This window comes from Larimichthys crocea, chromosome XX (assembly GCF_000972845.2).
Source record: "Larimichthys crocea isolate SSNF chromosome XX, L_crocea_2.0, whole genome shotgun sequence".
NCBI lineage: Eukaryota > Metazoa > Chordata > Actinopteri > Sciaenidae > Larimichthys > Larimichthys crocea.
Window position 1 is genome coordinate 9,274,833 of NC_040030.1, and position 15,352 is coordinate 9,290,184.

The window sequence follows — 15,352 nt, forward strand, 5'->3', positions numbered from 1 at the left end:
AACATTTACTTTGTTTCTTTCATTTTCCATTGCAGTAAAAAAAAATACTCAGCTTGTTCCAAAATCTGTCCTTTATAACAAATTGCTGTAAATAAAATTGTGCAGGTGCTTTAGAGGTGGACATTTTTCTAATGTGGAGACAGAAATGACACGTCATGTCTATCCCCTAACAATACATATCCTCCCACATTTCAACAAGTTGCCTACTAGCTGTCTCCCATTATCCTGTGAGCCAATCACCAGCATCTCTTGGCTTATCCTCACCAATCACAGTCAAGTATTTAATCTTGACTGAATGGCTATTGGCAGTATTGACCTCCTGATAGATATCTCATTAGCCTCATCATTGACAAACACACACACATACTGGTAAACAAATAGAAACACACACATATACATACAGTACATTACCTGTCTGTCAAGGTAACAAACATACCAAGTACAAAGCAGTTATTTCCATGTTAATGAGGAAGGCAGGCGTGTCATAGTCTGACCTGGAAGTGCTTCGTTCTCATTAAACAGGAGAATTCGTTTGAAGTGTTTAAAACAGATGTTTTCATCCAGCACTGCTTAAAGTGAGCGAGCAGTTGGATAGTCATTGTTTTTCTCAAGGACGCTTTGACATGGCTGTTGATGGATGCACACCAGCTGTTGTATCTCTGTGACAGTATGAATCTCATTACTGGAACAACTATTACAGTACACTGCAGGAGAGCGCATATTTTATAAATAATGCTAAACAGTGGCCATTTAGTGATAAAATAGGAATCTATGCATGATGTCTTCATCAGTGGTTGTAGACATTATACAAGAAATGACCTGCTATCAAATGCATGATGAATGAAGTGGGATATGTATGTCCACCCGAAGAAGTGGCTATGTCTCCTCAAATACCCTTGCAACAGAATAGGATGTGCTGAAGTGAATATGGAGATTCACTGTCAGCGATCCAACTGATATTGTGTGATATGGGTATGGCTGATATGGATTTCAAGAACTTGCAGTTCTGAAAGTCCTGTTCCTGTATCAGTTACTGTTCTGTCCTTGAGTATTAATTCCAGGAAGGATATGTCGCATTTCTGAATCCAAGAGCTGTTGCATTACAGACCGGATCTAAAATAATGCATCTGAATTCACCTTTAAACCTTTTTATTTGTAATCTTTAGACTACGATCAAAATTGCCTTTACTGGCCACACAAACAAGATACTAAACACTTTCCAACAGTTCTGCATTTTCTTGTCTGTCCATTCCTTCATAAATAATTTACAAAACACCTGCAGTCACTCAGTACGAATAAAAACCTGCTGTTCAGTGTTACATATGCGAGCAACAGGAGACTTTCCACACAAAGAAAGAGAAGAATTACATTCTGAACTGTGCCTAAAGTGCAAATTTCAGCGATTCCTCTTAGCAGTGGGATGGACCCCAGTGAAAAAACACAAGTGAATTTGTTTTTCTATTGGGAGTTTATGTAACATGGTGTAACTGCTTTTTCATAGGCTTTTCCTCCCCATTAAGACAAAACTCTTGGGGAATATTGTCGAACACGCAACAAACACTCACATACACACATTTATTCTAGTGTGTGCTGTCAGATTAGCTCCAGTCCTTGCAGTAAAAACGCATGATCAGTGTAGGGAGGGATGGTTGTGTTTTATCCATCCCTTTGATGCCCCCTAGCGCATTAAATGGGGAATGTAACTGTGACCTGGGGGGGACTTCACTCAGCAACAGTGTTTATGTTGCCCAACAGTCAGATAAATATAGAGATGAAAGACAAAACACAAACATCAGTTGTTTACGTGCATGAAAAGAAGTGACAAGCTAAAACAAAATAAACAGGATAGCATTCTTTTTCTTTCAATACTAAGGGACCAGGCAAAATGTGTTGCACACACACAGAGTGTTATAAAACATATACACCACTATAATACAGAGAGCTGTAGCTGTAAATAAAAGAAATAAAAGCACATTTTACAAACAAACTGACAATGAGGTTAACCTACCTGTATAATAGATATAAAGTATTATTTTAATATTAAATGTAAAATTCTAATACCTAACGGTACACAGTTATTTATACTAATAACTCCGTTTACACTGTGCCATATTGCCAACACAGATGTCTTTAGCTTGTATATATTTTTTAGATTTGTACATTTTTTTTATAATTTTTTTTAAACATATTTTACTTATATATAAAATATAAGTAAAATATGTAAAAAATAAAATAGCAGCATTGACAATAAAGTTGACTTTGACAGTCCCGTTTCTCCTTACATTATTAATCTTTATTAATCTTTCTCCTTACATTATTAATCTTTATTAATCTTTCTCCTTACATTATTAATCTTTATTAATCTTTCTCCTTACATGATCAATCTTTATTAATCTTTCTCCTTACATTATTAATCTTTATTAATCTTTCTCCTTACATTATCAACAGTTTGAAGAAAAAGAAATAATGCATCAGCATCGATTTTTCCGAGTTTGATTGATTGATTGATAAGTCTGAACTCTCCAAGCCTGCGGCGCAACTACTCATGTCTGGTTGTTTACAATCTCTCTGGCTAAACATGGCCGTTGACCAACTCTCTCACGGCGGTTAGAAGTCAACAACTCACGAAATTTGTTTATTTACAGGTTTTAAATTGACAAACAAGCTGCTGCACGAACTCCGCTTTAATCGTGTGTTTTTTACCTTGTCGCTGGTTTCGGTTTTTGGGTGTTGTTGTGACTCGTTAGCCGGCGCAGCTAGGCAGCGCGCTAACTTCTCCATAGGGAACAATGACAGCGACTTCTGCGGGCAGCGGCGGCAGCAGCTGCCTCCCCGCTAAAGGACTGGACATAAGTCTGGCTGCTCTTCAGCGACAAGACCCATACATCAATAACATCGTGGACGTGGCCAGTCAAGTCGCCCTGTATACTTATAACAACAGGGCGAACGAGTGGGTAAGCGCGAACTTTGCTTGAAGGATACCGTGTGCTAACGTAGCTTAGCAACGCTAGGCGCGCTTTGTCACTGACACAGATTCACTCCGGCTGAAGTTACGAGCTCCTACTCTCACCCACGTTTAGGCTCTAAACAGTGAATAAACACATGAATAAAAGTGTGCACACTCTGGATAATCGTGCCACCAGTCAGGTGATACTTACCAATACATGTAAATGCGTATTTTCGACAAATTGTTCCTCAGAAAACTGTCTAGTTAAATTCAGTTGCTTGGTCTTGTATGCCATTATACTTTTAGGGTGTAAATATCATTATAAAAATGAACATGAGTCACAGAAGAGGTGCAGATTTTTGCAGTGCAAACCCACAAACAGCTGAGATAACTGCGTAATTACGCATTTCGAGTGAACTAATCCTCATTACTTCATGTAAATTGGACCACTATGTCATGCCTTTACCATCCTAGGTAAAAAAGAAGCTCTAAATAAACTAAATAATGCATATTACAGAGGATTTAAGTTGAAATAAGTGTACACAATGACACAATAACCTGCTTAATCCTTAAAGAGATTTGGCTAACTTGTTTGCCCTTTTGTGTGTGTGTGTTAGGAGAAGACCGAGGTGGAAGGCACCCTCTTTATCTACACAAGGTAATGAAAATTATGATTATGATCTGGCTTTGTTAGTATTATTATTGTTATTTACGTAGCACAGCTGTTTCCGTGCAGTATCATTAATACGACAGAGCACGATAAAGCTGAAGTGCCTCTTGTTTTAAGTCAACTTTGCATCAATTCTTAACATGTGTTTCTGTGCCGTGTCCTCGATATTTCAGGCTGGCATCTCCCAGGCATGGTTTCACCATTATGAACAGACTCAGCATGGAGAACTTGACCGAGCCAATCACCAAAGACCTGGACTTTCAGCTCCAGCACCCCTTCCTGCTTTACCGCAATGCACGACGTAAGGAGAAAGACACACAAGGACACACGTGTTATGTTTGCCTGTTAATTATTAATACCCTCAGTTTGTTCCCCACACGTGTTGAGCATAGTGTTCACACAAACACTTTCACTGACTGTCTGTCTAGGACTAGCCACATAAAATAAATAGTTTTAAGAGACGTTGTGTGTTACACAAGCAGCCAGACACATCGATGAACTTACTGAAAGATGGAGATGCATAAAAAGACAAATAACAGAGTACTGCACTCCTGTGTATACAGAGAGGTAGACAGTGGACTGGGGACAACATTAAAAGACACAGAAGAACGCTAGAACTCTGCTTCATATTGTTATATCTCAAAAAACAATGCATCTTTATCACTGTGTGTGTTCACCACTATTTGTAACTCCACTCTTTGTGTTTAATTTAACCCAGAATCCACATGAGACTGTATTTCCTGTCTTTTGAAGAGCTGATAACACTGTAATCACATCTCACTTCAAAACGACAGGTATATCTGTAGCCACAGGGAGGAAGTCAGATAAAAGATGAGCGACTTGATAGAGTGACCAATGTGTGTAACGAGTTCAAGTGGGAAACGTTAGTCCCATATAAGGAGCAGAGGTATTGTAGCGACTGTGTCCCGCTCAGACCTGCATCTGGGACGCACACACATGTCGCAGAGTGTGCCTGTGGGGGGAAGAGTCTGACAGCACTACAGAACCAGCCAGCAGAGATTAGATACACCACAACAGTCACTGATAATGTAAACACACACTCACTCAGGAATTGCTGACACACACAGACCTCCCTCTCTCTCTCTCTCTCCCCGTCATGGTCTCACACTCTCCATCAGGCTCAGTAAGAGGCAGGTGGAATGCCTGTGTTTAGATACCAGTGAATTCCTTACGCCTGCTTCGATCCCCTTACTGTAGTACTTCATTATTCTTACTGACGCTTTTACAACACGTCCATTATTAAACATTCTGAAGGCTCAGTGACCTAAACCTTTCTCCGTGACCTCTTAACACCTTTACAGCAAGTATAAATGCACTCTGGACACATTAAAGATGATCTATGATAGCACTGGCTTTGAGATGTGGGCAGAGCATCGGCTCTGGGAAATTAAACACTTGCACATGTCTCGGCAAGGAAAGAAATGTAAAAACACGAAATCAGTAATCATAGCTCAGTTGATGACTATTTCCTGTGATAAAAAGGAGATATGGTATTGTGTGTGTATTTAAGGGTGAGTGGGTACATAGCAAACCTAATGGTCAGTGGGTCCAGCTGATTACACTGATTGAGGCGGATCATAAAGTACCCAAATAAGGACAGATGCAGTATGGTTGTAATCAAACTGATTTATATCACCAGCACTGCTGTGATTTACTAGGATTGCATGCAGATAGGTCAAGTTAACTATAGAAAAAACACATAAACCATGCCAGTAAAAAAGCACCTTGGATGCTCTAAGAGACATCAAAATGAAAACCACGAGAAGGCAAACATTCACTGAGCGTTTACAGGATGTTACTCGTGTGGGGATGAGTAATCTCTTCCAAAAAAAACCCATTGTATAAACATGAACGCAGCTCAAGACATAAAAGATGTTTTTTTTTTTTTTCAACATCTGATCTGTAAGAATGTTCAGGCCCCTGGGCTATTGGTAATGCTGCCAGTCTCCGCTGTGTGTGCCGTGACCTCTGTGCGCGAGGGTCGTGGAATCTTATCGGTAGACAAACATGTAGCTCTCAGTGCTGCCGTTACTTCCTGGAATGGCAGTTGGCACGAAGCGACACACCTAGCTAAAAATAAACGGTGGAGATATAGCGCAGAACACGGCAACATTCAGGGAGAGAATTTTAGTCTGAGCAAGTCATTCTTCCTCTGCCAAGTGTTCCCGTGCAGAGGGACCGATATAAGGCTTTTTAAATTCCTTCCTATAAGTACCTACAAGTGTTCCAGTTGACCCATTTTATGCCACCTCGGCAGCATCGTTGGTGTCTTGATTTCCAGCATCAACTCATTTGAATGTCTTATTTGATTAAAATCGTGTCCATTATTCTCAGTTTCTTTATTTATGTGCAGGACATTGGTTGTTCTATCTAAATTCTGTGCTGCATAGCAACGCTAGTCACTGCAAAGGGTGGTTTAATTTTTCGATACTCCTAATGAAGCAGAGCCCGAGGGTGTTAAATGAGCTCATTTAAATCTTTTTTTATTTATTGAAGGGCTCTGTTGGTCTGTTTGCAAAATCACCTCGTGGATGGCCATTTATACAATTTTCTGATAATTACCCACATTATTAATCAGTTAAATATAAGATTATTGGATAATGATAATTAATCATTAGCCCTACTTTATTGTGTTATTAGCTCTGATGTGGATCTGAGCTTAACCGCTGTATGCCCTGTAGCCCACTTGATGTTTATGACATTGTGTAAATCAGGTGCACGGACAGTCTTACCTCCAGGACGGACGTATCTATACGGCAGATCTTTCTCCGACACCAGCAAGCCTTTAAATCTAACCTCAGGTTCCTCCTCCAGTCTCTCATGTTTGGGTTTTCTCTGAAACAGTCCTCTTAGCATGGTCCCGCTGGTCTTTCAGTAGTCTCTAATAATTGTCTCAGAACTCCAAAAGGTTCAAGGAAGGTGATGCCAAAGGTTTATGTGACACTTTCTCTTATAGGTTTCTTCTTCAAAAGCAAAGGATTTACTGATAGTGCACTGTTGTAGTAAGTACCGTTCTGTAAATGTCCCTTTAGTCAGGTGAGGTAGTCCACAAACAGCTGTCTCAGCAAGTTGTGGCTCCTTAGAAAACACCTGTATTTAAGTCAAAGGAGGAAGGTGTAACACTTACTCCTATAGTGTCACAAATTCCATTCCTACAAACAAGAGGAAGCAATGGTTCTTCTCAGACAACAATAATTCCCAGCATGGATGTGTGTTACTGTAAGGGCATGTACCCCTGACTGACTTCCAGCAAACTAAATACAAGCTAAAGGAATATCAACACTGTTACTCATGGCTGATGCGCTTAGCTCTCCCAACAAAGCTGATCACATACTGCGGTAAAAGCACATCTAGTCCAACTTGGGCAACACTTCAGACATGTCTGCATTTCTAACTATACAAAAGCTAAACAAAACATTAAAAAAGTATTTTTTGAGTCGTCCCAGTTGTGCAGTCTAAGCATTTAAACCTCCTGGAAAATGTGATGTTGCTGTTGCAAGTCGAACAAAAACACATCACTCAGATATAACTAACAGCAAAGTCCCAGATAGTAAGAACAGACGACAAAAAAATCAAATGGAAAAAAAAGTCCTACTAAAATGAAAAATGTCTTGTTTGTGCATCCAAGTCCTGCTGGAGTCCTGTAAAAAAAAAAAAGTTATTGAAGGTCTACAGCAGACATCACACATGCGCCAGTGCTGTTTGACTGGTTTGTCATAGTCGCAAGGAGAGTTTGAAAGGACCACACAGCTGTAGTCCTGGATCACGTACAAGCTTCAGTAGAGTGATTTTTGCCAAAGCTTCCAATACTCCCTCAAGCTGTAAAGGGATGTCGTCATATTCAGAATAGAAATTTCTCAGTTAGTGACCCCTCCTCGTAGTGGACATCCCACTGGAGTTATCTGTCCATGTGACCGTCCAGTTCACTCGGTTAAGATCTCCACTTCACTTATTCAGCGCAGATGTCTCTCAGTCTTTCTTCCCCTCTCTCTCTCTCTTTCGATTTCCAGCTGTGTTGACCGGGACCCCTTTCTCTCTAGCATTCACCCTGAAATCTTAACCTTTTTTTCATTGGTGCTAATGGTTTAGTAGTCCACCTCCCACTCTCTCGCTCCCTCCCTGAGGCTTTCTATCTTGTTGAGGTTTAGACCTTTGGCAGATCAGGGCAGCTAAAAACTTGTGTGAGATCTCCTCTTTTATTGTAGTGTTTTTCTGTTTGCGAGGACAAGGCAGGGCAGGATACGGGTCAAAGAGATCTGAAGCACCACAGGTTCTTGTCCTGTTCTGTGTCTGCTCATTTCAGTTTGGCATTTCTCATTCATTGCCAAAAGTCAGTCTCTGTTTCCAGACAGCTAAAGAGTTTGCAGAACCAGATCTTTTCCTCTTGATGGGCTTGTCGATAATCTCCTCTCTAACACATCTCACTTCTTCCTATTCTATATCCGTCTTGTTCATTTTCTCAATTTTCCAGCTCTCCAATCTTGACTGCGTGTCTCTGTTTCTGTCAAACAGTCTCATCCCCAGTGAGCCCTAAGTGGCTCTGACTCCACCAGACAGTCTCCCACTGCAGTTACTTATTTGGTACAGGGCTGATTTTTCCCAGGCTCAACTGAACTCTGTGTGTTGTTTGTGTGTGTGTCTGCCTCTCCCTCTCTGTTCCCCTCGTCCATACTGACCTACTGGCTTGTCTATTCTCATTTGTAGCCAAGGGTGTGTGTATTTCTGTGCCTATATGTCTGTGTGGGAATGATTGTGTGTGCGTCTTTGGTGGTATCATTGTCCACCACATACCGTAGACCCCGCTTTGTTCTCTGTTCTTGTGTCTCACAATTCTGGCTGCCTCTCCACTTCATTCGTAAGTGTTTCTTTCCCTTCTTTTACTTTTTTGTGTCTTTAACACTTTGCCTCTTTTCCCTTTTGGGATTGGCCTTATCTTTTCTTGAGATCCATTTTAGAGAGTTAGTGTGTTGAGGTGTGAGATGATGGCCTGCTGTCCTGATTCAGTGACAAACTTCAATCCTTTTTTGGGACCGACTGAAATGGAGCTACATTGATTAGTCCTCCTTGTTATCCTCTTATCTTATTTTTTATTTTATTTTTAGTTTCTAATTTTAAAATGTTTTTGCCAGTTGTAGTCTGTATTTAATTCGGGCTGCTTGTTTTATACAGTTTAGCATTTGACAAATATAATTTTTGTTAAATAAAAACCGATTTAAAAAAGTTAAAAGAAAGAAAGTTTACATTCTTACATACTCAGTTCAGTTCAATTTTATTTATATAGCGTCAAATCATAACAAAAGTTATCTCATGACACTTTCCATACAAAGCAGGTCTAGACCGTACTCTACAATCCAACCACGAGCAAGCACTTGGCGACGGTGGTAAGGAAAAACTTCCTTTTAACAAGCAAAAACTTTTTGCAGAACCAAGCTCATTGGTGGACAGAGTTTAGCTTTGCATTGGTGGTTTCAGTACCAAATTTACTGACTTCATTGGCTTCATCTATACAATTTCTACATGATACCTAGAGACATGTTTGAGTGGATAAATGAAAAAAGTTCAAAGATCGTGGGATCTGGACTGCTGGGAAAAGTTATGAGTCTCTCCTCATTGACTGGAATAGAATGAGTATGCAACAACACTACCTCTACCTCTTTCAGTAAGCTTTTAGGCGCCCGTCCAAATGAAAATGGCAAAATGAGTCACAGTGTAATGTAGTGCAACCGAATTAGTTAGTGCTGTGTAATCCTAGGACAAATGGGTGTTAGTGTTGCCCTTTTCCTCCCTTGTTGACCATGTTTATGTAGTTCAGGAGACTCCTGGGGCTCGTAATGGCACTGCTGGCTTTTGTTCCCATTGGGAAATGACTCATTTTAAATCCTGGGTTTAGAACCAGCAGGGCTAATAATACATGGTTTACATGTCCGACTGGCCTGCTCTGATGTCATAGCAGCAGAGATGTACAGCACCGTGTCTGTGCATTCATTTGATTGTAAGTGTAATGGCAGTTCAGAAAACTCATTTTGTTGTCTGCTGACCTCACTGGCTGCTGCATAGCAATATTCAGTAGGTAGTTTGACTGGAGCATTACTCCTGACCTGATTTTAGTTTATGAAACATGTTCAAAAGTTCACTTATCTCTCTCTGTCCTCGCCTCTCTTTGTCTCTCTCTTCTTCACTCCCACAGTGGTTATCCATGGGATTTGGTTCTATGATAAGGAGGACTGTCAACGCATTGCCCAGAGGATGAAGATGTAAGTGCTTTTATAACCACAAACACTATGTATACAGCACTTCAAGACAACAAATTTATGTAGTTCACTAAACAGGGACTGGTGAGTTATGGCCTGTCAGCCACTGTATATATCATTGTATATTAAGAACTGTCTGGAGTTTAAATGATTTGTAGTATTTTTGAATGAGCTAATATGTTTCATTTACTTTGGTTAAAAGCACATATTGGGTGTAAAGACAAAGTAGTTTTATCCTGACATAAGTATTCCAGTTTGATGTTTGCCTGTATGAACCTACATGTATTCTCATGTGGACTTGTGTGTGTGTAGTCTGACCCAGCAGGAGCAGGCCCTGGCTCAGTCTCAGGGTGGATGGTTGTCCCCAGGAGGAGTTGGAGGGGGAATAGTTGGAGGAGGAATAGTTGGAGGAGACAAAGTAGGGGAGGAGGAGGAGGAGGAGGAGGAGGAGGAGGAGGAGGAGGAGGTAAAGCGAAAGGAGTGGACATCCTCCAGATGTTGACCAAAGCACGCACAGAGTATGACAAGGTAAGGAAAAGGTTATTTTGGATGGCGTGAAATCATTTTGTTCTGCACAAATATGACACACATTTTATTTGATTATTTGCATTTCCTCATACTGGCCAGTAGGGGGTACAGAATCATCAAAGATCTTCTTCAGTCACTTTTTTTTCCTCTGACCTTGCATCTCTCTCATTCTCCTCGCTTCACATCATCCCTCTTTCCACACATCTCTCTTAGGGGCAGTCTACATCAGAGCCAAAGGAGATTGGTGGCAGCAGTGTTCTTTGTGGAAACCCCAACCTAATCAAACCAATACCCGTTAAACCGAACACTCAGGTAAAACACCCACTTCCTCATTCACTGCAGGGTTGCATTCAGAACATCGCCTTTGCACTGTGATGTGCCTACTCCTCTCTTTCTCTCTCTTACCTTTCTCTCTTTCTTTTTGTGACATCCAGGACAGTGATGGTCCTGAACCCAAGCCTCTCTCTTTGGCCACTCTTTTTGGCTCCCAACATCAACATCACCAGTCATCCAAACCAGATCCACTCTCTCCTGTGGCCGCCCCCGTGGCAGGCTTGTCAACAGGCAAAGTCACTCGCCCACCTGTAGCCCGCGCGCTAACATACGAGGAGACAGTGAATTCTGGCAGAAGTGGCACATCACAAGGAGGGCTCGGGGGTGTGATTGGAGGACAAACGGTTAAGGAAGGTGGTGCCCTGGGGTTACTGCTGAGTCCCACTACCGCCCACCAGCAGCAGCAGCAGCAGCAGCAGCAGCAGCAGCAGAACCAGCCTCAGCACTGCCCTGCCATCCAGAAGCTCATGCAGGGACAGAGAGGGGTTGTGGGGGTTGGGGGTGTGCTTCAAACCTTGTCCGAATCCCCCGAGAACAGGCTGTGTGACAATGGGGTGCCGCTGGAGCATCACCACCATCACCATCTGTTCCATCATCACCAGCCACATCACCACCATCATCATCATCAACAGCAACAGCTTCAACCAGACCCAATCAAAAGACTTTTCCAAACTCAGCCACCTCCTCCCTCTGTCACCTCCTTCACCACTGCCGCTACACTGTGTTGCTCCAGCGCTCCAGCTCTGCAGCAAAACCCCCATCTCTCTTCCCAGCCCGTTGTTGTGGATTCTGTGTCATGTGCCCACCTTCAAGCACAACAAAGCCAGCAGCTGTTTTTCAGCCTATCTAAACCTCAGGCAGAAGCACAGCTTAGCAGCCAGTCAGCTTCAACCGTACAGGGAACAGGTGGGACATCTTTTTATACTATCAATACCACAGCAGTATGACCATGTAGTGAATAAAGCCGCATTCAGACCAAATCAGGCGTTGCAGTGATTAGCTGCAGGGCTATGATGCAGTGTGGAGGAGGTGCTGATCGTGTTTGTGACGAATATAACCACTATGAAACAACTGTGCGACTGTGGGGCAGTTTCACCGGTTTGATTCTCGAATTGGCCACCAGAGTGTGGCACCAGGTTACGTTTCTCCAAAAGTTGATTCTGTTTCAACTTGCAAGGTCGCCCATGGGCGGCTCTGCTGGAAAACTAAACCAACTACCACCATTCAAATGAATGGGAGGACATGCATTTTCGCCTCCGCACCTGATTTGGTCTGAACCAACCCTTAGTGTACCACATACATGTATCAAGTGTATAAATAAGTACTGTGTGGGGCGGTCGGTAGCGTAGTGGGTTAAGCGGCCGCCCCGTGTGTAGAGGCTATAGTCCTCGCTGCAGCTGGCCCCGGTTTGAATCCCTCATCGGACAGCTAATTTACTGCGTATCACTCCCCCTCTCTCTGCCTCCTGCTTCCTGTCTATCTTCAGCTGTCCTATCAATAAAGGCCAAAAAAAATCTTTAAAAAAAATAATAATAAGTACTGTGTAAAACCATAAATAATGGCTAATAAATAAATAACCAGTAAAAACGGATTCTTTTTCATACTTTACCAGGTTTGATGCAATCTCAGGTGACCAATGACCAAGTCCTTCAACCTTCACAAGGTATGATATTAGATGTCCTTAAAATAATTAACTGCTGTGTGTCAAGTAAACTTTATAGTTGTGCATATAAATCCAGTTAAAGATGAAAGCACCCGTAGAGGCGTAAGTCAATTTCATATCTGAATTACTGTGCTATGTACTGAGAGTCTGTAACGCATGATGGATCTCGTAATTCGCTCCATAATGCCTGATTGCCGGTGTTTGTATCTAATTGATGAATCTATTTACTATCTCCATAAAATATGCCTGTTTGAAAATCTCTAATCTGACAACCATATGAGTTAGCCTTTAATTTAATATTCTAACAGGCATTTGAATATGTATGCATCTGTCTGTCTCCATTTCTCATATAAAATCTGAAATGCCTCTTTTATCTGTGTAAGCTGTTGAAATTATTTTAATCATTGGACCCCTCGTGTTCTCCTGTCAGGGCTGACTTCCCAGATGCCCGGTGTTGTGTCGCCTCACGAGCTCCTGCAAAAGCTCCAGCTGGTCCAGCAAGAACAAAGCCTGACTTCCCACGATTCCCCTCGACTCTGCCCAGGACTTGCCCCTCGATTTCTGGGGCCCACTCAAGGTCAAGCTGCCGTCTCAGCCCCAAACCAGACCGCAACCACAGCAGGTCAAAAAGCTGCGATGCAGTTTCAGGTGAGAGCTGTCAACTCTTGTCAGCAGTTGTTTTTTGACTTGTTTACTATTTATGTGATTATTATTTATTTATTTTTTACTGGAAATAACTATTAATTTGTTCTGCCCAGGTCATTTCCCCCCAGCGGATACCAGCCACTGTGGCCCCCAACCTGCTCCTCTCTCCCAGCGTTTTTACTCAGGCAAAGTCTAGTGGCGGGTTGTCAACAGTTTCCCAGGAGAGCTGCCCTCCTCCTTCAACCCTGTCCAGACACCCACTGCAAGATGAGATTAGAGGTCTGTCTAGAAGCCAGTTTCAAGCCACACTGCTGCATCTGATCCAGGTAAAAATAACATCACTGACAGTGTCTCACACCGACACACAATATGCCCATGGTTTCACATCATTTCACATTGTCCAGTAGTGTGTTTATGTTTTATTCTAAGCTTTGCTTGTGTGTTTCAGAATGACAGTTCATTCCTGGACACCATCTATGAAGCCTATGTCAGCCGCCTTGCTATTGACTCCAGCAGCAAGTACTGATGACTCCTCACGCCCTCTGTCTATATGTACACCCTGAGCAGTGAGGCTCAGTCTTACACCTAATTTGGATGAACCACTTCCTCATCTGAATCCCCATTTCAATCACGCACACACACACACACACACTCACTGTATCTCCTATGCACTGTACAGCCAATTAACCCGACTCTTCACTTTAAACCAAGTCTCTCTGGTTATCAGAAATTGTTTCCATATCAGAAAAACACAACTTTTCATCCTGTAACCCGAAACAAATTCTCTCAAGCTGAGCACCACTAATTTTTGGCACAAATGTGGCATAAACAAACAGTCTGGACCTCACCTGTGGGGAAAATGTAGCCTTTATCTATAGTTCACTCTCAGCGAAGACATAATATGCTGCAGGGTGTTTGAATTTAAAGTGCACTATTATTTCAGCATCTGTAGCAGAAATTTCTTTAGTTTTTATCCTAATCTGTAATCGACTCAGTCGTGTAACACCAGCCAGCCTTCTGGGCTTTAACAAGCAAGTCTTCCTAGTTTAAGAACTAGTGCTGAAGGATATCAACGAACGGACTTGAAACTGACTTCACTTGTGAAATGAAGTGTAGAACATGTTAAACATGTTTTGTTTTATGTACATTTGGAAAAGTATTATCAGAATTTGTTGGATTTGAATTTCACAATTCTACTCTCTTTACTAGTTTGCTTTTTAAAGGAATTTTAAGTAAGTATATTTTACTATCCAAATTATTTTAAAGTTATTATTAAAATGATACCCTGTCATTTTGAGGTTTTCATCTTTTTTTTCAGGAGACATTAGCTTTGATAAATATCTGTATTGATATTTTAGTTACAGTAACTAAATGTTGTTGCTGAATGATCAAGAAGAATTCAAAATGACATGATATCTAACTAACTTGAATTAACAAGGAAAGTACAGCAGATTGTTAACCTGCACTACCTCACAGAAAGCTGGTTCGAAAGTGTTTTTACTTAGTGACAGATTATCACTTATGTGATTGGACCATTTTAAAGGTTATGATAATCCAGTCAAGATTCTCGTTTGAGTTGTTTTCATTTCATTTCATTATTACAAACATTTAACACACACATGTTATTTTTACTGCCAGAGCCACTGCTACTTAGCAACTACTTAACATGTAGTGATTTGACATCTATGTGGAAGTTCCTGAACATTCTCTCTGTCAAATAAACAAAAGAAATATTGATCAAAAAGAGATCAATAAAAAGCAGCGAAGAAGGCATATAACTATATACCATAATTGTTCACAGGCATGTTAGCAAGTGTATTAGACAGTATTATAAATTTCCAAAATACATTTACACTATATTCCATATCGCTCAGTTCCTCAGTACAGCAGAGAAGAGAAGTCAGGGTTTGCAGTTTGTGTTTAGTTCCTGTGCTTAATCAATATATCTCTAATTTATTATATATACACCAAGATTTTACAGTAGCTACCAGAGAGTACACAACAACAAAAAAGAGAGAGAATTCATATAACAGAATATTTTTGTTCCTATTTTTGTACTCAAGAAGAAAAATGTTCTCATAGTACAAATAACCAGCATGTTTCATTACAGCCTGTCAATAATAAAAAAAGAAGCTTTCAACATAACAACAGTTATTTGTTAGATTTTGTGCTTTTAATTCTAAAGATCTTTTTTTTTTAAACATTGTCATTTAAAATAATAAGAGACAGTGGAATGTTAATAAAAACATTTTTACACGTTTTATTTTTTTGTCAGGAATATTTTTGCTTTTGCA

The 15,352-nt window shown here is 41.0% G+C and overlaps 1 protein-coding gene across 1 annotated transcript; it reads left to right on the plus strand.

The window, feature by feature from the left end:
• Positions 1–2,534: 2,534 nt before the first annotated feature.
• On the plus strand, positions 2,535–14,604 carry dcp1b (decapping mRNA 1B). The gene is made up of 12 exons (XM_027272369.1): positions 2,535–2,954; positions 3,565–3,605; positions 3,791–3,918; positions 9,826–9,892; positions 10,202–10,231; positions 10,309–10,417; positions 10,631–10,729; positions 10,852–11,656; positions 12,363–12,413; positions 12,844–13,061; positions 13,172–13,384; positions 13,507–14,604. Exons 1-12 carry the CDS (start codon positions 2,790–2,792, stop codon positions 13,582–13,584), a joined length of 2,004 nt encoding a protein of 667 aa, XP_027128170.1. The 5' UTR covers positions 2,535–2,789; the 3' UTR covers positions 13,585–14,604.
• The last annotated feature ends 748 nt before the right edge of the window (positions 14,605–15,352 follow it).